The sequence below is a fragment of the Erinaceus europaeus genome, chromosome 5 (assembly GCF_950295315.1).
Source record: "Erinaceus europaeus chromosome 5, mEriEur2.1, whole genome shotgun sequence".
Lineage (NCBI taxonomy): Eukaryota > Metazoa > Chordata > Mammalia > Eulipotyphla > Erinaceidae > Erinaceus > Erinaceus europaeus.
Genome location: NC_080166.1, coordinates 40093827 through 40118566, shown reverse-complemented (window position 1 = coordinate 40118566; position 24740 = coordinate 40093827). Strand labels below are relative to the sequence as shown.

At 40.6% G+C, this 24740-nt stretch overlaps 2 protein-coding genes across 5 annotated transcripts in view; one reads left to right on the top strand and one right to left on the bottom strand.

Annotated features, from left to right (window-relative positions):
• MRPS27 (mitochondrial ribosomal protein S27) overlaps window positions 1–9393 on the bottom strand; it is a 96630-nt gene extending 87237 nt beyond the window's left edge. Inside the window, exons 1-2 of the mRNA XM_007531249.3 lie at window positions 9275–9393; window positions 6031–6108 (exon numbers count right to left, since the gene is read on the bottom strand). Coding sequence (XP_007531311.1) covers window positions 6031–6108; window positions 9275–9341 — 145 coding nt within the window. The 5' untranslated portion in view covers window positions 9342–9393. The remainder of the gene's footprint in view (window positions 1–6030; window positions 6109–9274) is intronic.
• A 12-nt stretch (window positions 9394–9405) lies between these two features.
• PTCD2 (pentatricopeptide repeat domain 2) overlaps window positions 9406–24740 on the top strand; it is a 41551-nt gene continuing 26216 nt past the window's right edge. The window contains exons 1-3 of one of the 4 annotated variants that reach the window (XM_060191240.1): window positions 9406–9565; window positions 11016–11108; window positions 18782–18911. In XM_060191240.1, the coding sequence (XP_060047223.1) occupies window positions 9454–9565; window positions 11016–11108; window positions 18782–18911 (335 nt within the window). In that variant the 5' untranslated portion in view covers window positions 9406–9453. The remainder of the gene's footprint in view (window positions 9566–11015; window positions 11109–18781; window positions 18912–24740) is intronic. The other 3 variants (XM_007531250.3, XM_060191239.1, XM_060191238.1) reach the window with 3 other exon arrangements.

The window sequence follows — 24740 nt, the reverse complement described above, 5'->3', positions numbered from 1 at the left end:
GAAACCAGGGTTCCCTGGAGAAATTGTTGGTTTCAGGACAGGAAGAAAGATGAGTCTGAAACATTGAATGTAGTTTCAAAATTCTTCTCATAGCCAAATCTGGGAGAAACTGACTATCTAAATAACTAAAGATGGAAGTGGTCATGAAAAGTAGAAAGGAAAAAAAAGGGAAGAAAGAAAAAAAGAAAGAAAGAAATTAATGAGATCATATTGATAACAAATAGACTACAAAGGAGAAATAAGAGAGTAGGAAGAGGTCACAATTACAGCAGAAAGGCAAGCCTAATGTGAAAATATTGAGGAGTTGTAAAGCCATTATTTTGCATAATTATTGACTGATTTAGGAAAAAAGTATCGGTTGATGCTCTATCTTTTTTTTTTCCTTTGTTGTCCTGGTTGTTTTATCATTGTTGTGGTTATTACTATTGTTGTTATTGATGTCACTGTTGGATAGGACAGATAGAAATTGAGAGAGGAGGGGAAGACAGAGAGGGAGAGAGATAGACACCTGAAGACCTGCTTCACTGTGAAGCAGCGCCCCTGCAAGAGGGGGGGGGGAAGGCGGGGCTGGAACTAACCTTATGCAGGTCCTTGTGCTTTGCGCCATGTGCACTTAACCCGCTGCGCTATCGCTCTCAGATGCTATATCTTATCTAAAAGTGAAACTTCTAATATGGTGCAGGTGCCACCATGTGAGCTGCTTGACACAGTACCAGCTTCGCAGGAAGTTCAGCACAGCTGGACTCTCCAGGCCAAACTGAAACCATCTTGCCTTTTGCCATGTATAGGGTTTGGGATTAAGCTCTGTGTGGTCTTAATAATATTTACCTATGGCCAGGCTCAGAGCCTGACCAATGACAAAAATAATGACAAAACCTGCACTGCACTCTGTAAGACTGATCATAATGAAACAAGCAATATTAGTAATGTAAAATTTTCAGGAGGCTCAAATAGGAAAAAGTGTTTTCCCCTTTATCTACACCATTTCCTTTAGTATTCCCCCTAAAATATAGAGAAAGATTGGTGGTTCCCACAGTGGAGGGGCCACCTTACATAGCATAATTAATTAATGGCAAGTTATGGTACCTGCCTAGATACAATGGGCCTTTTAATCTACCACCCATCACTGTGTTCCCACTTCCCTATGCAGGAATAGTACACGAGAACCTAGGCCACATAGTGAGCATACACAGAAGATGGATTCTAGCTACAGAGTTTAACTTTATGGAGAGGCTGGCCAGGTCAGCACTACCTTGATGCCTTCTCAGTAAGAAACAAAACAAAACTCCTTGATCAAAAAATGGAACAGATTTTATGAAAAATGGGCTGCTCAATTTGTTTAAGGCCCCCTAGAAACATAACAAGCTTGAACTTTTTATGAACCATTGGCTTCTGATGCATAAGGGCAAGAGAATGGCATAAACATACAGGTAGAATATTAATCTTAATAGGACATTTGCCTAGCACACAGGTACAGGAATAACAAAAGACATAGAAACTGTGATGTGATCACTAGGGAAGAAAGTGCCCCTGGAATGTGAATGTTTCACAAAGCAGGAGGTGTTCCCTACCTGTGCTGTTCTTACTTGGTGATTTTTGTTTTAATAATCAAAGCCTTGGTGATTTTTGTTTTAATGATCTAAACCTTATGAGACTATAAAAATAAAGTTCTGCTTAAGTATGACAGAGATGTCTGCTTGAGCTTGATTCAGCATCAACTCACTCGTCTTTCATTCTTCATTCTTCGCCGATGCCCCTCTTCCTCCAGGATACCCTAATAACCTACTGGGGCTGGCCCCTGGCACTAATATATAGCAGGATAGCAAAATATTTTCCTGTGGCCAGGGAGGTCGTTCATTGGGTAGAAAGTAGATCTCCATGTGTAAGATCAGGCATAATGTTTAATGTCTAGTACTGTAAGCAAGCACTCTGGTCTTCATGACTCTTTGTTTATATATATATATATATATATTTTAAGTCTTCCTAGAAATTGTCTGTTGATTGATTACAAGGGAGAATAGTAACTCTCTTGGGAAAATCAGGACATTTAACTGAATGATCAAAATTAACATAACCAGCAGATGAAGACCAAGTATCTCCAAATGTGATATCTTAAATGGAACACTATATTCTTTTAAAGGGAGACAGCTTCTATTAATAAAGTTTTTGTTTGATATATATATATATACTTACATTTGACAAAACAGAGGGAAACTGAGAATGGAAGGTAAGACAGAGGTCAGAGAGGAAGAAAAAGACATCTGCAGCACTGCTTAACCACTCCTACAGCTTGTCCCCTGTAGGTGGAGACCAGTATCTTGAACCCAGGTCCATGTGCATGGCAATATATGTGCTCAACCAATTAAGCCACTGTCTGGCCCCTGGAAAATTACCTTTTTTTTGCCTCCATGGTTACTGTTGGGGTTCAGTGCCTATACTACGAATCCACTGCTCCTGGAGGCCATTTTTCCCCCATTTTTGTTGCCCTTGTTATTATTGTTATTGTTGCTGGATAGGACAGAGAATTTGAGAGAGAAGGGGAGGACAGAGAGGGGGAGAGAAAGATAGACACCTGCAGACCTGCTTCACCACTTGTGAAGTGGACCCTCCCCCCTGCAGGTGGGGAGCCAGGGGCTTGAACTGGGATCCTTAAGTTAGTCCTTGCGGTTCCCACCATGTGCATTTAACCCGCTACCGCCCCACCACCAAAAATTACTTCTTAAAAAAAAAACTCAGGTATATACAATAAAGTACTCAGGATAAAGGCCTAAATAAAAAGCATCAAATTCTCAAATGGATTTTATGTGTACATATAGAGAATAGGAAAGCAAAGAAAGAAATGGGTAAAAATAATAATAGGTAAAGTTGGACAAAGGGAATATAGATCTCTGTGTTGTAATTTTAAAATTGTTTTTAGGTCTGGAGCTAGCTCACCCGCTACACCACATACTTTACTATGTTTAAAACCTAGGTTTGAGGGAGTCGGGTGGTAGTGCAGCGGGTTAAGTGCAGGTGACTTGAAGTGCAAAGACCAGCATAAGAATCTTTAAGAATCTTGGTTCAAGCCCTGGGGGATCCCCCCCTGCAGGGTAGTCACTTCACAGGCAGTGAAGCAGGTCTGCAGGTGTCTTTTTCTCCTCTCTGCCTTCCCCTTCCTCTCTCCATTTCTTTCTGTCCTATCTAACAATGATGACATCAATAACAATAACTACAACAATAAAAAAAAAAAATCTAGGTTTGAGATACCAGCACTACATGGGAGCATCATGCACGGACGGCACCGGGAAGATGCTTCACAAATGGTGGAGCAGTGCTGTTGTGTTTCTCCTCTACCTTTCTCTTTTTTCACTATCTCTATATAAATTAAAGGGGGGGGGCAGAAAAAAGTTTACCAGGAGCAGTAAATCAGGAGGGTCCCAAACCCAGGTACACGCCCCCAAATATATGGCATTCCCACTATTAAAAACATCAGTAATAAAGATACTTGTTTGTCATTACCAGAAGTACCTCTATGTTACATATAAATTAAAAGCACTTTTTGGAGCCTATTCCCATTTTCCATAAACAGAGCTGCCATGTGAACTAAAGACAGCACGTTTTTATTTTTAGATATAAACAGAGAGGCAGAGAGGCAGAGAGAGAGAGAGAGAGAGAGATATCACAGCACCAAAGCTTCCTTCTATTTAACAGGTCCTGGGCATAAACCTGGGTCACAAACATGGCAAAGCAATATACAATCCAAATTGGTAATAGAACCTTGATTTGGTCAAAATCTCAATAATAGTCACCTCATAGGAAAGACAGTTCAGCCTACCAAAAACCAGCTTGTACGCCCGAGGCCCCAGAGGCCTAAATTCAATCCCTGACACCACTTTATGCCAAAACTGAGCCTTACTCTGGCTCTCTCTCTCTCTCTCTCTCTCTCTCTCTCTTTTGTAATAAGTAAATGCATGTATCTTATAAGGAAAACATAATAAAAAAGAAACAAGAGTTGCCCACCATTTTGTGATTAAAACTGTGACACTTGTGAAACAACTATTTCTGGCATTTGATTTTGCCAGTATTACACATCTGTGTCCTGCATTTCTGTCTGCTATCCATAATGGCTTTACATTTCCATGCATGCATATAACAACTCATCTTTAGATTTTCAGCAACTGCTTTGTCTGGTCCCTGACCATAGTAGTACTCATAACTTAACTATCACTTGCAATCACATTATCAAGGGAGAAATGGTGATTTCTTTGAACTCCTCCTTCCTACCCTCAAGGTTTTAGAAAATTATAAAAGAATTCTGAGGGGCCGGGTGGTTGTGCACCTGGTTGAGCACACGTTACAACGCACAAGGACTCAGGTTCAAGTCCCCAGTCCCCACCTGCAGGGAAAAACTTCACGAGCGGTGAAGCAGTGTTGCAGGTGTCTCTGTCTCTTTTCCTGTCTATCTCCCCTTCCCTCTTTATTTCTGGCTGTCTCTATCCAATAAATAAATAAAAAGAATTCTGTCCACATTAGAGAACCCATAAACTTTGTGTTTAGCATTAAGACTGTGAAGCCTGCAGGAGTTCATATAACATTTAAATATTTTCATTTAACATAAAAGAAGCATAGAAAGAAATCTAGGGGAAGATACTAATTTACCTAGAATTGATCTCAAAATTATATTGATCCTTATACAAACTATCACCAGCTATTTAACTTAATCAATATCTCACTGATGCAAACTATTAAAGGGTAGGCACAACCAAAGTATGTACATTTTTAAAAATTGCTCATAGTGTTTGTTGGTGACATCTTCTAAGGGATGTAAAAATGACACTATATATTATGTAATAGCGGGGGTCTGGCAGTAGCACAGTGGGTTAAGTGCATGTGGAGTGAAGTACAGGTGTAAGGATCATAGTTGGAGCCCCCCTCCACCTGCAGGGGAAGTCACTTCACAGACGGTGAAACAGGTCTGCAAGTGTCTTTCTTTCCCCATCTCCACTCCTATCTCCATTTCTCTCTGTCCTATACAAAAACGAGGACATCAGTAACTACAACAATAAAAAAACAAGGGCAACAAAAGCAAAAATAAATAAATATATAAATGTACCGCCTGATAAGAAAATAGAGAAGAGTCAAAAACAGCTCTCAAGACACACGTTAAGAAATGGTAGTGAGAAGCTGGGTGTTGGTACACCTGGTTGAGCATTACAATGTTCAAGTTCCCAGTCCCCACCTGCAGGAGGAAAGCTTCTGGTGTTAATGAAGCAGTGCTGCAGGTATCTCTCTCTCTCTATGTCCCCCTGCCTCTTGATGTCTGGATGTTTCTATCCAAAAAATAAAGACAACAGAAACATTTTTAAAATTGATTTTTAAAAAAGAAATCATAGCAAGAAGTATGGGCAGTAGAGCACCGAGTTTAGCACATACTTGAGGACCAGAGTTCAAGCTCCCGGTCTGCACCTGCAAAGGAGCTTTGTGACTCATGAACAGTACTGAAGGTGAAGGTCTCTTTCTCTTTCCTCTATCAACTACTCTGTTTCTACACAAAAATAAAATGTTTTTCAAAATTAAAAAAAAGGAAAGAAAGAATAGTAAGGGAAGGAGACATAGCATAAGAGTTATGAAAATAGACTCTCATGCCTGAGGCTCTAAAGTCCCAGGATCAATTCCACTCACCACCATAAACAAGAATTGAATATTGCTTTGATTAAAAAAAAAAAGGAAGAAATGATAATAAAATTGGTATGAGTATAGTATATATGACTGAAGATAATATAAAACAGAGAAAAGAGAGAAAAGTTGCATAGCAACTAACTATATAACAAAAAATGTTCAAGAACACACTTTTTACATACTTAGGGAGACTGTCAAAGCAAAAACGAGACAGAAATTTGTAGCACAGCAAAGGAAATTTACTTCTGCCATGTGTGAAATAGTAGTCTAATTATTTTTAAAACTTAAAATATATGTAAAAAAAACTTAAAATATGCTTATCTGAATTTTGGTCATGAATTACACTGTGGTAGCCCAAAGGGCAGCACCTACCAAGATGATAATCTTCCTTTTCTCTTGCTTCCCACCTCTGACTGTCCACATATGCTGCAGAAAGCAGGCATCTTTTACCTGAAGAAAAAGACAATTATCTCAACAGGTATGGTTTCATAACAGGTTCAGTGTAAATGTTCAATTTATTAAACATAACTCGGTCACATCTAAATGTACACACATAAATACATGTATACACAAATGGCTATAAAGCATATGTAGAGATGTTTAATATCATTTGCCATTAAAGAAATGCAAAATACATTGAAATATCATTCAAAGTCAGATACCATCTTTTTATAAGAACCTATTCATACACAGCCATTGACAAGTTACAATGTGAAAGGACACTTAGTTCAAATCCCCCAGTCCCTACCTAAAGGGGGACATCTTTGACAGTGATGAGACAATGCTACAAGTGTCTCTCTACCTCCACCTTTCTTCTCGATTTCTCTTTCTCTATCCAATATATAAATAATATATTTTAAAAAATGTCAAATAGAGGGGGGCCAGGTGGTAGGTGCAGTGGGTTAGCTGCACATGCCGTGAGGTGTAAGAACCAGAGGAAGGATCCTGGTTTGAGACCCTGGCTCCCCACGGCAGGGGGGTTGCTTCAAAAGTGGTGAAGCAGGTCTGCAGGTGTCTAACTTTCTCTCACCCTCTCTCAATTTCTCTTTGTCCTATCCAACAATGAATGACAGCAATAACAATAATAATGATAACAACAATGATAAAAAAAAAAAAGCAAGGGCAACAAAAGGGAGAAAAAATAACCTCCAGGAGTAGTGGATTTGTAGTGCAGGCACCAAGCCCCAGTGATATCCCTATAGACCAAAAAAAAAAAAAAGTTAAATAGTTACTATGATTCATCAATGCCATTCCTATGTATATATACCCAAGAAATGAAATCATGTATACTTAAGTCCCTACCAAGATAAAAGCTTGGAACCAAGGCAAATGTCCGATTGGTAATTGGATAAATGAGGTAGCAAAATATAGCATATTGCTACAATAGAATACTGTTTAGCAATATAAAGAAATGTACTGTAAAGAGTCAGGAAAGCTCAGGAGAATAGGAGGGATGGCTGCTAATGACTTTAAAGATGATAAAAAATATGCTAGGCTGGAGTAATAGTCAATGGGATACTGTGCTGGTTTGCCACATGCATATTTGAGCCTGGCCCTCAACTGCATTGAAGGAAGCTTTGGTGTTGTGGATTCTCTCTCTAAACAAACAAACAAACAAAAAAAAACTCCTACACTGATTGCAGTAATGGTCGTATAATCCTATGTGGAGAAAAAAATGAATTATTTTTAAAAAATATTTGTTTATTGAGTAGAAACAGAGAAGCCTCCCTTGCAGGCTACAAACCTGAGCCTGAACTTTACCACTGTGTATGGTAACAGGTGAGCTCAATAGTGTACGCCACTGCCTGGCACTAATTCGAATATTTTAAATGGGTGAATTGTTTGTGTGCATTATATAACACTTTTTAAAAAAAGGAGGAATGAGGCAATGCAACCAGTACCACCTCAGCATGTTTCACTTTGGACCATGTCCAGTGACATCAGGCATGGAGTGTCAATCCTTCATCTTCATTGCTCTGCCACCAGGTTCCAGATGCTACCATGACGCCAACCTTACTTACCTGGGCAAACCCCCCCCCCAAATGTGTCCTGGAGCCCCACCTCCCCATATACTTGCCCCACTAGGGAAAGGGAGAGGCAGGCTGGGAGTATGGATCAACCTGCCAACGCCCAGGTTCAGCTGGGAAGCAATTAAAGAATCCAGACCTTGTACCTTCTGTAGCCCATAAGGATCCTGGGGCCATACTCCCAGAGGGATAAAGAACAGGAAAGCTATCAAGGGAGGGAATTGGGTACAGAATTCTGGTAGTGGGAACTGTGTGGAATTGTAACCCTCTTATCCTATGAACTTGTCAGTATTTCCATTTTATAAATAAAAATTATATAAAAAAAGAGGAATGAACAGCAAGCTAATAATCACCCAGAGATCATCGTATTAGTAAGCCAAAATATAACTGTTGCTAGGTGGCACTGTTGGTTACATTCCTAAATCTGTCAAAAGATGATTGATAAACAACAAAACAATACCCAAAGCCATTATATATGGCATGTATATTGCAAATTGAGAGTAATATGTGAGTTTTAGCAGCTGTTAGAAAAACTTCAGATAATGCAGTTGAAAATGGAAGGAACTGGTGTGGGTGATACATTCCTGACATGCTCTACATCTTTCACACAAAACCAAAAGAGTAAATTCAATTAATCCATTCATAATTTATAACTGTATTTCTTTCCTTTCTTCTTCCTTACCAGAGCACTGATATCAGTTCTGGTTTAAGGTGGGACAGGGGATTGAACCTGGGACTTCAGGGCCTCAGGCATCAAAGTCTTCTGCATACCCATTCATTATGTTATCTCCTCCACCCCCCTCCTTCTTTCTTTCTTTTCTTTCTTTCTTTCTTTCTTTCTTTCTTTCTTTCTTTCTTTCTTTCTTTCTTTCTTTCTTTCTTTCTTCTTGCATAAGTACTGGTCTCAGCTCTGGGTTATGGTGCTGGGAAATTCCAGGAACTCTGGAACCTCAGGCCCCGACGTTAATGGCATTCAACTCATAATCAAAGTACTTTAGAATTATCAGTATTTTGTTGTTGTTTACCAAACATGTAAACTGTAGCAAACTCAAGGTCGATCCAAAGTTGTACCCAAGGTAATGAGGCAATGTGAGGATAGTACTTTACTAAGTAATCAGAAAAAATTCTTCCATTAAATGAGAAAGTCCAAGTGTGAGGCTGTTCTGAGAACGTTTATGACAGCCCTCCAAAGGAACCTTAGCAGGGAGAAAAACTTCACAGTCTAGCGAAAGAAAGAAAGAAAAGAATGAAAAAGAGAAGGGAAGGAAAGTGCCACCGTAACACAAACTCAGTAATCATCTGCAGAAACCCTCATGGCATGACTGTCCTATTCAACACCTCTGGACCACCACATGTTCTAGCTTACTAAAACGGGTCAAAGACCTTTATGTCCCTTTGCACGTTACCAAAAGCCCAAATAGCTTTCTAGTCAACATATCTCAGAAACATCGCTTCTCATGAAAGCTTATTGAGCCCTTGACTCAAGAAACGTGTTCTCAAGGGCATAATAAAGTAGCCCCAATGTTGAGGGAGAGGTACCCCCCCCCCACTCTTTCCCCTTTAACACCAGGAAGGAAGGGGCCACTAACCTGCGAAGAGGTGAGATAGAGCTATTTTTCGCGCCAGAAGTCCGCACCGCGCCACGGGGGCCGCCATCTTGGAACATACCAAAGAGAAGGTTCTGCGGGGTTGCTGGAGAGGAAGGGGGCGGAGTCGGGCCACGCTTGCCGCCCTCACGACCCCTGGGCTGTGTGACGTCTGAGGCAGCATGGCTGCGGCCGTTCGACCTCGGAAGCAAGTCCTGCAGCCTGCCCTATGGAGCTCCGTGTACCCCGGAGTAGGACGATGTGGCTCCACCAGCTGCTGCTGGCCTCCGGGAGGTATCTGCGGCCTCGGACCTTGCAGGAAGGGAGGGTTAAGGGGGAAAGGGAGCTTAGGCTTCAGCACCCATCACTTTTGAGAATTATAAGCGCCTCAGTCACTGGCTGGACGTGATCTCGTTCTCTTTTGCAAGAGGATGCAGTGGTGGCCACAGAGGGTAGTGGGCACACCTGTACCTGGGAACCAAAGGACTGCCGGATCGGCATCTTGACCTTGGAATTGTTATATTCCTTCTAATAGGACATTCTTTTTCCGGAAGCATCCTCTCCCCGACCCCGGTACTGTGCAGTTTGGGAGCGGAGGTCCCAGAAGTGCCACAGACGAAAATCTGAAAAGCTTTAACTGGCTTTCCCTACTAATAAAAGTTATACTTTATGAAAGTGACTAGCACTGAAAGTGTTAAAGTAGCTAACAGCTTTTGCTACGTTTTTCTCTCATGCTATTTATTTCTTAAAAAATATATTATCTTTATTTTTTGGATAAAGACGGCCAGAAATCGAGAGGGAATGGGATAGTAGAGAGGGAGACAGACACTGCAAAACTGCATCACCACTCGCGAAGCTTTACCCCTGCTTTTGGGGGCCAGGAGCTTGAACCTGGCTCTTTGTGCTCAGCTAGGTGGGACACCCCAGACCCCTTTTACTCATGCTATTTGCATACGTTATTATACTTGTCCTTTTAAATCCTCACAGCACACGTGAGGCAGATACCAACCATCCTTGTCTCCACTTAGACAGGAGGAAGTAATTTGCCCATAACTTGAGAGGACTGGTAGAGGAGGGATTTGAACACTGGCAAGTAGCAAACACTTTTCTGCCTTTCCTTAAATTAGCAAATTTTTAATTGTTATTTTTGTACTGTTGTATAAAGAGATCTGATAGCACGTCCTTCTCTGGGCACAGCTGAATCTCCTAAAGAAAGGCATCTGTGTCTTGATCCTTTATTAAATTTATGGTTAGAGATTTTCAATGAGGATATGTTGACTCCAAGTCCAAGAGACCATAACTCCTCATTTCACAAATGACAGAACTGGAAGTTCTAATCATGACACTCTTTATCTTTTTCCTATTTATACTATAAGCTACCAAGATAAATTGAAGTTAGACGTGCCTATTTGACATTTAAATGATGGCCTGTGTGTTTGTATTGCGTTCTAGTGCCTTTATCATCCCTTATCCAGATGATGAATGTCTTTCAGACTCCAACTTTGTGTCAATTGATGCTCAGGCCCAGTTAACCAGGAGATCTCTTTCTTTCCAGCAAAACTTGTATTCACTGGTAGTTTGGAGATTCACCCCACCCCCATGACTATCATATTTGTAACTGTCTAGATGATTTATACTAGATGAAGAAAATCAGGTATTAAAGTCAGTCAAGTACTCTACTTATGTTGCCTGCTAAGTATAAAACAGTTAAAATGATTTTGTTCTTTTTTTCTTTAACTTTTAGCTAGAAGGTACCTACTTACAGATAATATTGTGAAATTAAGAGAATTTCAGCACAAGAAGGTGGCTATTGCATGTAATCTGTCTGGCACTAAAGGTAATAAACTATATTTTGTTAATTATTTCATTGATGTTTATTTCTTTTTAGTCTTTTACTTGGCAATCTTATATCAGAAAAATTCAACACCACTAATTCCCAGCCAACTCTTATTTTCTTCTGTCTCTTGAGTTTACTGTTCTTTTATTCCTTTTCTTGGAACTCCTGAGAAATACTAAAGCTAGCACTGCAACTAGTCCTCCCTCTGTCCTTGTTGCCTCCAAGTCAGGCTTAAGGATGTGCAACAGTTAAAAGGTTTATAAGAATTCATATAACTTGTATGCACAATAAAGCCTGAAAATAATTGATTTAGATACTTAAGTTTCAATATTTTGATGTAGCATTTATATGATACATTTTACATTGCATAAAAATGAAATGAAACAGATGTCAAGCTGCATCTTCATGTTTTCTGCTCTATGGTGGAAAAATCAAGAGACTCAAAGGATTTCTTTAAAAATTACCAAAATGGGGCGGGGGTAGATAGCATAGTGGTTATGCAAAGAGACTGTCATGCCTGAGCCTCTGAAGTCCCAGGTTCAATCCCCCACACCACCATAAACCAGAGCTGAGCAGTGCTTTGGTGTTTCTCTGTGTCTTTCTCTCTCTGCATCTCTCTCAAAAATAAATACTTTTAAAAAATTACCAAAATGATAACTATTCGAGGTTATGATACTGTTCTTTCTAATTTGGAGTATGTTTGAAATTTTTTGTTTATAAAATGATAAAAATACATTACCACCATCTTCTTGAGAAATCCTATATTTTCTTTTTCCTATGCATTGAGTTATCGTAGTTGTAGAACTTCTTTATAAACACAGCAAGACTTTCTTTTAATAACTCTTGTATTTAATATCTCTTCTCTATTAACTTTTTTAGCTTTCCTTCCATTTACTGTCAAATTGTGACCACTTAGTTAACACTTCTTGTGTTGGGTCTAGCCTTCCAGAAATCAGTCTTCCTTCACTGCTCTGCTAATCATACTGTTACATGCTTCCATAAGAACATAAGTCTTAAGAGAGGAGAATATTAATCTCCAGTCTAATAGGTTCAGTGTAGATTTTACCTCAGTCTTTTCTTTGTGAGATATATGAGGTTTGCGGTTAGAATTCCTTATCAATCTGTTTATTTCCAGGTGTCATTGTTTTCCTAAAGTCATGCATATATGTTCTGAAAGATGGTTAATACAATAAGTCCCAGCTTACTTTATTGTCATAATAGCATTTATAAAATACTGTTAATGCTACATCATTATAAGCATATACAATATGCTTAATAAGTTCTCCTTGCAACCATACCATATACAAACATCACTCACTACCTCTCCCTACCCCTCCCACCCAGCTTTTCAGTTCTTCCATAACGAACCCTACTTTTTCTTTATACAGTTTGATTGCCTGTTAGTCTAGTCACTGCTTTCCTCTCACCAGTTTCCACATCCAGCCCTGTACTTTTGTGTATGCTGACTACCATAGCAAGAATGACCTCTTCTCTCTCCTCAGCTTCTCCAATCTAATCTGGTCCTTTTCTTCCTCTCTGTGCCTTTCCACAACCAATAACCCTGCTCAGTTTTTGCCACCTTGATTTATTTGTACTGTTTCTAGTAAATTATATCTCACCTACCCTGTCATCATGTCCACATAGTTTGTATGTCTTATTATTCAGAATAGTGTTAAGCTCTTTTAGGACAGGGACCATAGTGATCTTTTGCTTTCCTCACAAAGAAGACTATATGTGTGTGATAAGTATTACAATCTTGATAAGTATATTTTAAAACACACTACATTGTTGAATTACCATGGTTTATTAAGAGGTGGAAGTACAAGATATAAAGTCACCTAACTAAAATCTTTTAGATAAGAAATTAATTAGAATTATTTAATACAATAAATAGTTTTAAATCTGGAAGATGGTGAAAGGAATGAGAATAGAACAATAATACCTGGTGTGTGGGGGGTGGGGAAGGAGGTTCTGGAGACAGCATAATGGTTATGCACATGAGTGTCATGCATGAGGCTCTCAAGTTCCAGGTTTAATCCTCCACACTGCTATAAGCCAGAGCTGAACAGTGTATAAAAATTATACTGGTGTATAAAAATTACAGGAGTTGGGTGGTGGCATACTCAGTTAAGTGTACATATTATCATGCAAAAGGAGCCTGGTTTGAGCCCCTGCTCCCTACCTGCACAGGGGATGTTTCACAAGTAGTGAATCAGGTTTGTGGGTGTTTCTTTTTCTCTGTCTTTCTTTATCTCTTCTCCCCTCTCAATTTCTCTTTGTCTTGTCAAATAAAACAGGAAAGAAGGAAAAAAACACACACACAAAGAAAATGGCTTCTGAGAGTGGTGGATTCCTAGTGCTGCCATTGAGCCCCAGTGATAACCTTGGGGGCAATAAAACAAACAAAACCAAATAAAATAAATAATAATATCTATGGGGGCTGGCAAAACAGCTTACCTAGAGAGTGTGCCTACTTTGACAATATTATCCCCTCTGTCTCTTTGTCTCTTTCTATCTGAAAAAAAGTTTTTTCAGTGCAGTGAAGCCCTAGTAGTGGGACGACATCAATAATGATGTTGATGCCTGCAATTTACTGGCAGTTACTATATGCCAGGCTTTGTGCTAAGTACTGTGCATTCTGCTATCAGGTTAGCCCCATGAGGTAGGTATCATAATTTCTACTTTTTATAAGAGAAAATGCCAGTTTTCTCATAGCTTTTATGTAACATAGCCTAGATTTCATCTTAGGTCCTACCATCTCTTAAACTTCATTGTCCAACTCTTTTAATTTTTAATTTTTTTTAAAAATTTTTTGCCTCCAGCATTATTGCTGAGGCTCAGTGCCTGCACTAGGAATCCACTGCTCCTGGTGGCCATTTTATTTTTGTTGCCCTTGTTGTTGTTATAATTATTGTTGTCATTGCTGTTGTTTTTGGATAGGACAGAGAGAAATTGAGAGAGGGGGGAGACAGAGGGGGAGAGAGAGACAGACACTTGCAGACCTGCTTCACCTTGCAGGTGGGGAGCTGGGGGCTCAAACCCGGATCCTTATGCCAGTCCTTGTGCATTGTGCTACGTGCACTTAATCCCCTGCACTACTGCCCAACCCTCCCCAATATATATTTTTTTCTTTTTATTTATTTATTTTTTATTTATAAAAAGGAAACACTGACAAAACCATAGGATAAGAGGGATACATTTCTACACAATTTCCACCACCAGAACTCCATATCCCATCCCCTCCCTTGATAGCTTTGCTATTCTTTAACCCTCTGGGAGTATGGACCCAAGATCATTGTGGGATGCATAAGGTGGAAGGTCTGGCTTCTGTGTTTCTCCGCTGAACATGGGCGTTGACAGTTCGATCCATACTCCCAGCCTGCCTCTCTCTTTACCTAGTGGGGTGGGTTCTGGGGAAGCAGGGCTACAGGACACATTGGCGGGGTTGTCTGCCCAGGGAAGTCTGGTTGGCATCATGCTAGCTTCTGGAACTTGGTGGTTGAAAAGAGAGTTAACATATAAAGCCAAACAAGTTGTTGACTAATCATGAATCTAAAGGCTGGAATAGTGCAGATGAAGAGTTGAGGGATCCAGTAGGCATATTTTAGTTATATTACAAAGAGCCTGTAGCTGTACTTGTTTTTTGTTTGCTTGTTTGTTTGTTTTCCCTGAGCCTGAAATCTGATATGCAGGTGGATCCAAGTTGTTATTGTCTGGGGAGATGATGTCATGGCTGGAAAAAGGACCAGAAAGCTGGATCAGGGAAGAGAGTAGCTCCCAAATATGGGAAAGGTGTATAAATATTGTTGACTGTAAACCCCATCGATTTGATTTGATCAGGGACCATATTCAGCTTAGGAGCCTATGTGACCCCCTACATCCCTGTAGATCTGAGCTTACATTCTGTGGTCATGAGTAGGAACATTCCAAGCTGCCCCAATATCAGGACCCATCTTCCTCAGGTGGAGCATAGAGTATGTTGTCCAGCCTCCCTTCGGAGGATGAAACATTTTCTACCATTGTTGATCCAAGTTGAGGGCAAGTTCTTATGGGGGCCCACAAAGGGGTCTGTTTTGTTGTTCCTGATAGAGATGACCATTAACAATGAAGAGGGGTTTATTTGAGGTCTAGGTCTGTTTGGGATCTTAGGACTCCCCGAATAGGGCCCCAGCTGATGGGGTAGGCTGATAGTGACTAAAGAGTCATCTCTTAAAGTATGCCAGTTAAAGTATGCCAGTCTCTGGCCCTTATTCAGCTTTTGCAGTCCTTTGATAAGGATAGCTTGGGAGTGATTGAGGGAAGTATAATAGGAAATAGGTGAGGAGGGTATCTAAGTCACTATTTCATTATGAACTTCATACTGACTCACTATAGACTACTGTGTACTTTTGCTCTCAGCTATATTTTGCCCTAGTTTATGGATACATATGCACATATGCTCTATCTCACGGGACCTGGTCTATCTAGGTTTTAGGACTTTGTTAGGAAGTGAACCACCTGAAATGGAATTAGAGAATCTTCATACTGACTCACTGTAGACTATTGTGTACTTTTGCTCTCAGGTATATATTTTGCCCTAGTTGATGGATACATGTGAACATATGCTCTATCTCATGGGATCTGGTCTATATCTAGATTTTGGGACTTTGTTAGGAAGTGAACCACCTGAAATGGAATTAGAGAATCCTATGAAAGGAAATGCCTCACCCAAGTGATGAGGCTGAAGGGTTGCTGAGGTCTGTGAACATAGTCTGAAGTAAAGCATACCAAGGTGGTACTTGTTGCGTTGATTAGGTTGGGATCAGCAGATGCATTATCATTTCTTATGAACTGAGAGAAGCATGCAGGAAAGTGAGCCTCACTCTAGAGGTTCCAGGACTGGGGAAATATAGTCTCTATAGAGGAAGTTGGAGGTTCCAGCTGTCTTAGGGTTTAAGAAGCCAACATTAGTTATTGCTATAATTACATTATTGGGCAATTGGTTTAACTTTGAAATATCCCTTGTTAGGATTTGCTGTATCATACACAACATCACCATAATTTATGTCCTTTGACATTATTTGTATATAGCTGTGCCACTGGTTTCTTCTGTTCTCTCTGGTCTAAGCTTTTAAAAGAGTCAATATCAAAGACTCAGCGTTTGGTCTGTGCATTAAAAAGTTTGAGACATTCTATCAATTTTTCCCATCTCATATTAACTAAGTAGTGATTTATAGAACTACAAAGTAATAGGAGTATACATGAACACCATTTCCACCACCAAAAGACTGACCCATCCCACCCCACTCCCACCCCATGAAGCCAAACATCCACCCCCACTCTCAACCCAGGGTTTTGACTTTGGTGCCCTACTCCCCTCCCCAATATTTTTTTATTTATTCATTTATTGGATAGAGGCAGAGAGAAAATGAGATAGAAAGGGAGAGGCAGAGACATGTGCAGCACTATTTTACCACTTGTAGCCACCCGGTCCCCTTCATCACATGTGAGGCTTCCTTCCTGGGAAAAGGGGCTTGAACCTGGATCCTTGTGCATGGTAACTTGTGCTGTCAACATACAACAGTATGCCTCCAATTGGCCCCTATATGACTCTTCAGTTAAAGATAAAAGAATCTACTGCTTTATCTCAAACTCTAATAGGTCTTCTACTCTAAATCAAGAGTAATACCTGCCTCTGCTTTCAGCTTCTGGGTTTTCTGTAAAGAGCAGTCTTTCAAAATAAGGTCCCATGGAACAATCCTGTATGCTTGGCAATTAAAAAAATTTTTTTAATTATATTTATTATTTATGAATAGAGACTGCCAGAAATCGAGAGGAAGGGAGAGGTAGAGAAGGAAAGAGAGAGATGCCGGCATCTCTGCTTCACCATTTGTGAAGCTTTTCCCCTGAAGGTGGGGACCAGGGGCTTTAACCCACACTGTAACATGTACATTCAGCCAGGTGCACCTTGCACTTGGTGCCTGCCTTGCATTCCACCTCTTATTCTGACAAGAATTCAGTCCCTTTTTTGAGGACAATAATGAATCTTCCCTTTTGGAGGTTAACATTCATCACAATTAAATAGATAACAAAGACAAGAGGCAGAGAGAAACTCTTAATTACCTTGAAATAAATCTATTATTAAAAGAATAGCTGCTGCCATTTAGAAGACATTTAGACATTTAGTGTGGCATGCATAGAGACTAAGTGGATTGAAAGAGGTAAAGCCTACTAGGTGACACAGTAGATAAAGCATTGAACTCTCAAGCTTTCATGATTCTTAGTTTGACCCTGGCATTGCCTGTACCAGAGTGATGTGTGTGTCCCTCACACCCCCACAACAATTAAATAAGATAAAGTTAAAAGAAACATGAAATATTGTTGAAACATGTAAGTTAAACTCACCTTTAGTTCACCTGTATCAGTTTCCTGCCTGGTACCTTGCCAATTGATTGTTTTGTGTATTTTGAGTACATTTTCTTTCTCTTTTTAAATTTTTTTTTTTTAGTATTTATTTTCCCTTTTGTTGCCCTTGTTTTTTATTGTTGTAATTATTGTTGTTGTCATTGTTAGATAGGACAGAGAGAAATAGAGAGAGGAGGGAAGACAGAGAGGGGGAGAGAAAGATACACATGTCAGACCTGCAGGTGGGGAGCCAGGGCTTGAACTGGGACCCTTACACTGGTCCTTGCGCTTAGCGCCACATGTACTTAACCCACTTCACCCCTGGACTCCCCTCGCTCTTTTTTTCCTCTCTAGAATCACTTACAGATACATTCGTTTTTTTTTAATTTGCTTTTTTCCCCCTTTTGTTGCCCTTGTTGTTTTATTGTTGTTGTAGTTACTGTTGTTGTTATTGATGTTATCGTTGTTTGATAGGACAGAGAAAAATGGATAGAGGAGAGGAAGACAGAGAGAGGGAGAGAAAGATACCTGTAGACCTGCTTCACTGCTTGTGAAGCGACCCCCCTGCAGGTGGGGAGCCGGGGACTCCAACCGGTGTCCGGCTTGCATGGCGGGCGGGAGTGATGACCCAGGAACCAAGCTTCTGGCGGTAGCTATATAAATCTTTATTCATGTGGGCGCCACAGAGTCCTGTGTGAGTGCAGCGGGTTAAGTCACTAGGAGCCAACTGCAATGGCCTGCATCTGCCTATGGGTTTGCACGCCTGACTTCCTCTAAGTCCGGACTGGGAAGAGAAAGAAACCAGAAATGGAAGGGGCTTTTATAATACCATAAGTGGGAGGGGCTGGAAATGGTAGGGGCTTCCCTAGCAACCATTGCCAGGGATTTAGCTGTTGTAATCAGCAACACCCTGTGGGGACCTAGGAGGGAGACCTTTAATTATTTATAAGACAAAGCAAAAGATTGGTATGTGGATAAAGGGGTGGGCCATAGCATGGAAATAGAGTGGTTTGTGGACACTGCCAAGCTTGACCACATCTGTACAATTTCCCAACCAACTGGGAACCTTGTTTATTCCAACCTGGCCCTTGCACTTTGTGCCATGTGCTCTTGACCTGGCTACTGATGACTTCCACAGATATATACATTTCTTTTGGCTATGCCTTTGGAACAGTGGTTCTCAAGTTTTGTTATAGTAGTAAGATCCCTCAGATACTCCTGAGGTCAGACTGAGGTCAGACTGCTCTAATTAGCCTGCTTGATGGCCTTCACACTGTGCTTTTTTCCAGAAACCTATTTTAGAAAAGTAGAAGAGAAATTGACCCACAAAAAGCTCATATTGAAGAATGAATTGAAAACCTTGCTTCATTTGTGTGAGTCCCAGGATGATATGACGCTGGCTAAAAATGTCATTTACAGGTGAGCTATTTTCATACAATTCTGCCGGCCTTCATTTCTTCTTGTTCTGTTCTTTTTCCTATGCAATCTCCCTACTTGTAAGATTTGAGCTATCACACATCATCCAGATATCTGTCCTGAGCTTCAACATTTATGTTCATTCGTTCATCCAACAAACAGTTATTATTACCTGAGGATGCTAGGTAATGAGGATAGAAAAATAGGTAATTTAGGGGCTGGGGGTGTGGCACACTTGGTTAAACGCCCATATCACATATCCAGGTTTAAGTCCCCACTCCCCACCTGCAGGGAGAATGTTTCATGAGTGGTGAAGCAGGTCTGTAGGTGTCTTTCTCCTTCTCCATCTCCCCTTCCCTCTCAATTTCTCTCTGTCCTGTCAAATAAAATTAAAGTAGAAAGGGGAAAAAATGACTGCCAAGAGCAGTGGATTCATAGTACCTGCACTGAACTCCAGCAATAACCCTAATAGCAATAAATAAAAAAGAAAAGAAAATTGGATAATTCATGTCACCATTCTATTCACTAATTCCATATACTTCACTGTGTCTTCTTTCTCTATTCCCCCCCACCCCAATCTATCTATTCTCTCATAGAAATGTCTTCATGACACACTAATGTCGGGCTGCACCGCAGAGAAGAGAGAGAGGAGGTCCGGAGCAAGTGGGATACACAAATCTTTATTATTGGATCAAGAGGGGGTGGCTCAGGCCAGAGAGAGAGAGAGAGAGGGTGCCAAGAGTGAGAGAGAGCGGGGGGGAGTGGGAGGGCTTTTATTGGACAACAACCAGGGGTGACCTATCGGGACAGGATTGGTTGAAAAGGGCACTGCGAGAATATCGCAGGAAGTGGTAAAACTTGGGGGCATAGACTGCATCTGAATAATTCCTCAACATCATCTCCTCCTTTTCCTTTATATCTAAATGGACACAGTAAGGAAATATGTAATGGAGCAGGCTTAAATGTTTTTAAGGAATGCCGTGCTAAGATGGGAAGGTGGAGGAGGAAGGCTTAAATGGCTGCCAACCTTGTAAGATTTATGTGTCCCCCCTGTGCTCAACCCCTCTTTAGAGAGAGAAACTTACCTGGAGGGACTCATCTCATAGGTTAAGCGCTGCCTGCTCAGCCATCTCCTTACAATATATCTACATCTTTTTCTATCTTTCTATCTAGTCATCGCATAAGATGGTTCAAAGTCTGTAAAAGACTATCTATGACAGAGGAACAGTAGTGTATGGGTGAGCAGGAACCTTTTGGGCATAAACCTAAATGATATAACAAAATAGGAAGGGACAAGTAGGGGAGTAGTAAAAGCCAGTGTGATGTCAAGGGAAGGCCTGGTGTGTAAAGGAATGTTCCCTGTTTGGGGGTGGGCAAGGGTACATAATGAGGGGGAGGCGGGAGGGCATGACCCAGCAAGCAGAGGGGCTATTTGGCATTGTATAGTCCTCAAGGCAACAGTCTGTAAAGCCTATGAACTACTCAGGGTCAGTCTATGAAAAACCAGCAGCGTGAAGGGAAAGAAGCTGCTTTGAAATTGTGTAAAGTGTCCAAAGGGTATACCAGCAAGTCCGATAGATGTCTCAGTCCAAATTAGATGGCTAGGGGAAGAAATGGCAGGGGATGAAACAATGCATGAAGAAGGTCAGCTGCTGGAATTCTGCTTTTCTGTAGAGAGCGAGCTGAAACCACCAAAACGTGACAGCCAAAGCAGAAGCAGGAAAGGCAAGCAGGCGGGAATTCTGCTTTTCTGTAGAGAGCAAGCTGGAACCGCCAAAACGTGACAGTCAAAGCAGAAGCAGGAAAGGCAAGCAGTTATTAAGAAAGTTATGTCCTTGGAGTCTGTGTATCAGGTTCTTCAGATTGCGTCAGGTGACATCTAGGGTTTCAGGGGATGTGCCACTGTAGTCGTGCCGTCTAGTGGGTAACGTCAGGGTGTGCAGGGGTTCAGATGGTTTTTCCCGGGATTCCTGTGAAAGAAACACAAACAATCTGCTTCTCGTGGTTAGCAGGGCATCTGATTTGATTTTTTAAATATATATATATATAGTAAAAGAGGTTTGGTGCCTTAGCCAACTGAGTATTGGGGGACGAGATACATCAGTTAAGTGTAGAAGAATATGTGAATGTTGTTAATTCACATAAGTTGTATATGGAAGAACTTTTTATAGTTTAATACCTTACCATATGAACAGATGATTCTTCATATGAAGGCTTGATAGCTGTAATCACTCACTTGTGAAAAAAAAAAACTTGTAACAAGTTAGAGGTTTGCTATAGTTGATACCTCGATGATTAAAATTGGTTTAAATATCTTTATGATTTTGTTTAAAGGTCATCTAATGTGGCCTGTTGTAGCAGTCTCTACAGCAGGATCTTTAGACCAATTTTAGTTAAAATATGTATTTTGATTTTTAACTATATTTACTTTGGACTATAAACAGACTCAAATTACTAAGAGAGTTAACGCATTTTCATGGCAATGATTTAAACATTTACAGTGCCAGATTGATGCCAGATCTGTTGTGGATAAATTTCCACAAGATAGTTTACAGGGCACTTTGGGGGGCCCTCCAAAAGCGCTCTGTATAGAGAATTTGCATTTTAGTTTTGGAGATATATTGTCACGTTAAATATTTAGACTTTACCTTAATTAGTTAGTTACTTTAGCAAATTAACTTTACCTTGCCTGGTAGTAATATAGCTTTAAGGTTACACTTTTAACCGTTAAGTTAATGTTACCAAACTTGAAACATACATATAAATATTTAGTTATAACACACAGGAGGAAAAAACTTTTGTTATAAAAACATATCATTTTAAAAACCAATTTATATCTGTCATTACTCACACAGTTTAAGACTAAACACTTACATATATACCAAAACTTATATATAAAAATCAAGAGGGAGAGAAAAAGAGAAAAGAAAAAAAAATTTTTTGGAATGTTTCTGGATGTCTCCAGAAACTTTGGCTGCGTCCAGCATTTTTATATAAAGTCAGTTACTTTTTAGAGTACTCTGTGCAGATAGGTCATGCAAAAATTTTTGATCATTCAACACACTCACTCACAAAACACAACTGGCCAGTCATAACAGAAGACATTCAGGGAAAGGGTAGGAGAGAGGTCTCTATGAGCCAGATTTTGTAGGTTCTGCCATGTCGTATTATGGGTCCTGGGATGTATCCTGCATCTAGTCCTCTTGTAGTATTTCTTGTTCTTCAGGTATAACAGTGGCATCATGTGGGTATTGTCAGACATGGCAGGCAGGAACCCATACAGATTTAGTGTAATATTGAGGGAAAACGCATGCGAAACCCCTTCCCATGGTCAATAGGGGGTCAGGCCCTTTCCAAATTTTATCGAGTGGGTCCTTCCATTTGACCTTAATAAATGGGAGGGTAGATGGTGTTTGCCAGTGAAGAATAATAGGAGGTAGGTCCGAATTATTGTAAATATTAAAGAGATTTAATGTAGTTAAGGCTTTTGCTAGCTGGATATTGGGGGGGTACATTCCTCCTTTATCTTTATTTAATTGAGCCTTAAGGGATTGATGGGCCCTCTCAACAATGCCTTGTCCCTGGGGATTATAGGGAATGCCCGTGGTATGAGTAATATTCCAGAGGGAACAAAAATCTTTAAATTGTTTGCTGGTAAACATATGCCCATTGTCAGTTTTCAAATGATGATGCAAACCCATTACGGCGAAACAGGAGAGCATATGGCTTATAAGCTTTTTTTAGTGTTCTCCCGTCTGAGCTGTTGCCCACATAAATTTAGAAAAGGTATCAATTGAGACAAACACATATTTTTGTTTGCCAAAGTTTGGTATGTGAGTGGCATCAATTTGCCAAAGGGCATTAGCTTTTAAGCCTTGGGGGTTAACCCCAGGAGTCTGAATAGCAGGTGTTTTTATGAGACTTACATAGGCAGACCATGTAGCAAGGATATGTTTCACCTGTGGTAAAGGAACATCAGGAAATCGAGCTCGAAGGCCTTTAAGATTAACATGGGTTAGGGAATGAAAGTCAGCAGGATCAGAAACAGAGACTAGGAGAGTTCCTGTGGAGGCAAGGTGGTCAGCTGCAGCATTCCCTTCGGACAGGGAACCAGGAAGAGGGCTGTGGGAACGAAGGTGTTGAATATATAGTGGTTGGGTTCGAGAACAGAGCATAGAGGTGATTTGAATCAAGAGAGGGGAAAGTGGGTTGTCATTAATTCTCACATAAGAACAAGCAAGCCATGGAAGTAAGTTAACAGTATACACACTGTCAGAAAAAAGGTTGAAGGATTCTGGTACAGCTTTTAATGCAAGGAAAACAGCATAAAGTTCTTTGTACTGAGGGGAATTCTCAGGAAGCTCAGTAAAGAGAGGTTTAGGAGATTGTTTGTCTGGGTAATATATAAGGGCAGCAGCTCCCCTTTTTCCACCATCAGTGAAGACTGTAGGAGCAGAGGGAATGGGATCCCAAGAGAAAAGTTTAGGTGCTAGTAGAGGCAAAAGAGGTAAAGAAACTATCAATTTATTAGAAGGAAAATGGTTATCTATTTGTCTTGGAAACCCCACAAAGCTTAAGGCAAAGCGGGAATGATGGCATATGAGCCACTCTGTATCTGTGAGAGAAAAGGGGAGGATAATTAAATTCGGTTCTTTCCCTAAGACCTGCACAGACCTATTTCTTCCTTGGCGAGCCATGAATGCTAACGCATCTATCTCAGTGAGGAGTCTTGGAGCTCCACCTACTGGCGTGTGAAGCCACTTGAGAACCCCATGGTTTTGCCACAATGCCCTTACTACTGTGGGGGTGGAGTTAAAGATTAGAAGGTTTACCGGAGAGGAGGAGGAGAATCGAACAAGGTGCATGTCCTGGAGGGCCTGGTTAACCCTTTCCAGTGCCAAGGAGGCCTCGGGAGTTAACCTACGTTTTGAGGAGGGCTGTTTGTTTCCTTTTAACAGGTCAAACAGTGGTTGGAGGCAGCTTGTAGGCAGATAAAGATACTGCCTAAGCCAATTTAAATTTCCAAGAAAAATTTGTAAAGAAGCAAGAGTAAGGTTAGAAGGAAAGGTAACACTAGGTTTTAAGGAACGAATTTGCGTTAGAGAAATCTCTGAACCTAAGAAAGATATTGGAGGAATTAGCTGTATCTTCTCAGGAGCTACATTAAGGCCGCTTTTCTTTAATGCAGGAATGAGAAAATCACGTAGGGCACAGAGATCTGTATCTGATTTTCCCTATATTAATACGTCATCCATGTAATGAAAAACATTAAGGTCCTTATGGATATATGGAAAAAGGGCAGATTTAACAGCCTCTTGACAAATTGTAGGACTATTGGCCATGCCCTGGGGCAGCACCACCCATTCAAATCTATCAGCAGGGCTGGCGTTATTAATAGAAGGAACAGAGAAGGCAAAACATTTACGATCTTGCGGATGCAAGGGAATAGTGAAAAAACAATCTTGTATATCAATAGCTATGATTGGAATTCCCGTGGGAATTGCAGAAGCAAGAGGCAAACCCCTTTGGGGGGAGCCCCAGACCTGCATGGTTTTATTTACCGCACGGAGATCTTGGAGGAGGCGCCATTTTCCCGTGCGCTTTTTAATCACAAAGACAGGAGTAATCCATGGGCTTCGAGAATGACGAATGTGTCCCAAGGATAACTGCTCTCGGACGAGCTCTTTTAAAATTTCTAGCTTATCCCTAGGTAAAGGCCACTGTTCCACCCAGACAGGCTCATTAGAAAGCCAGTCTAAGCAGGGAGTTTGGTTACGAACAGTGGCATTTAGTATTGGGGGTGCTGAATAGGTCTGGTTTCGCAGGAGCGGG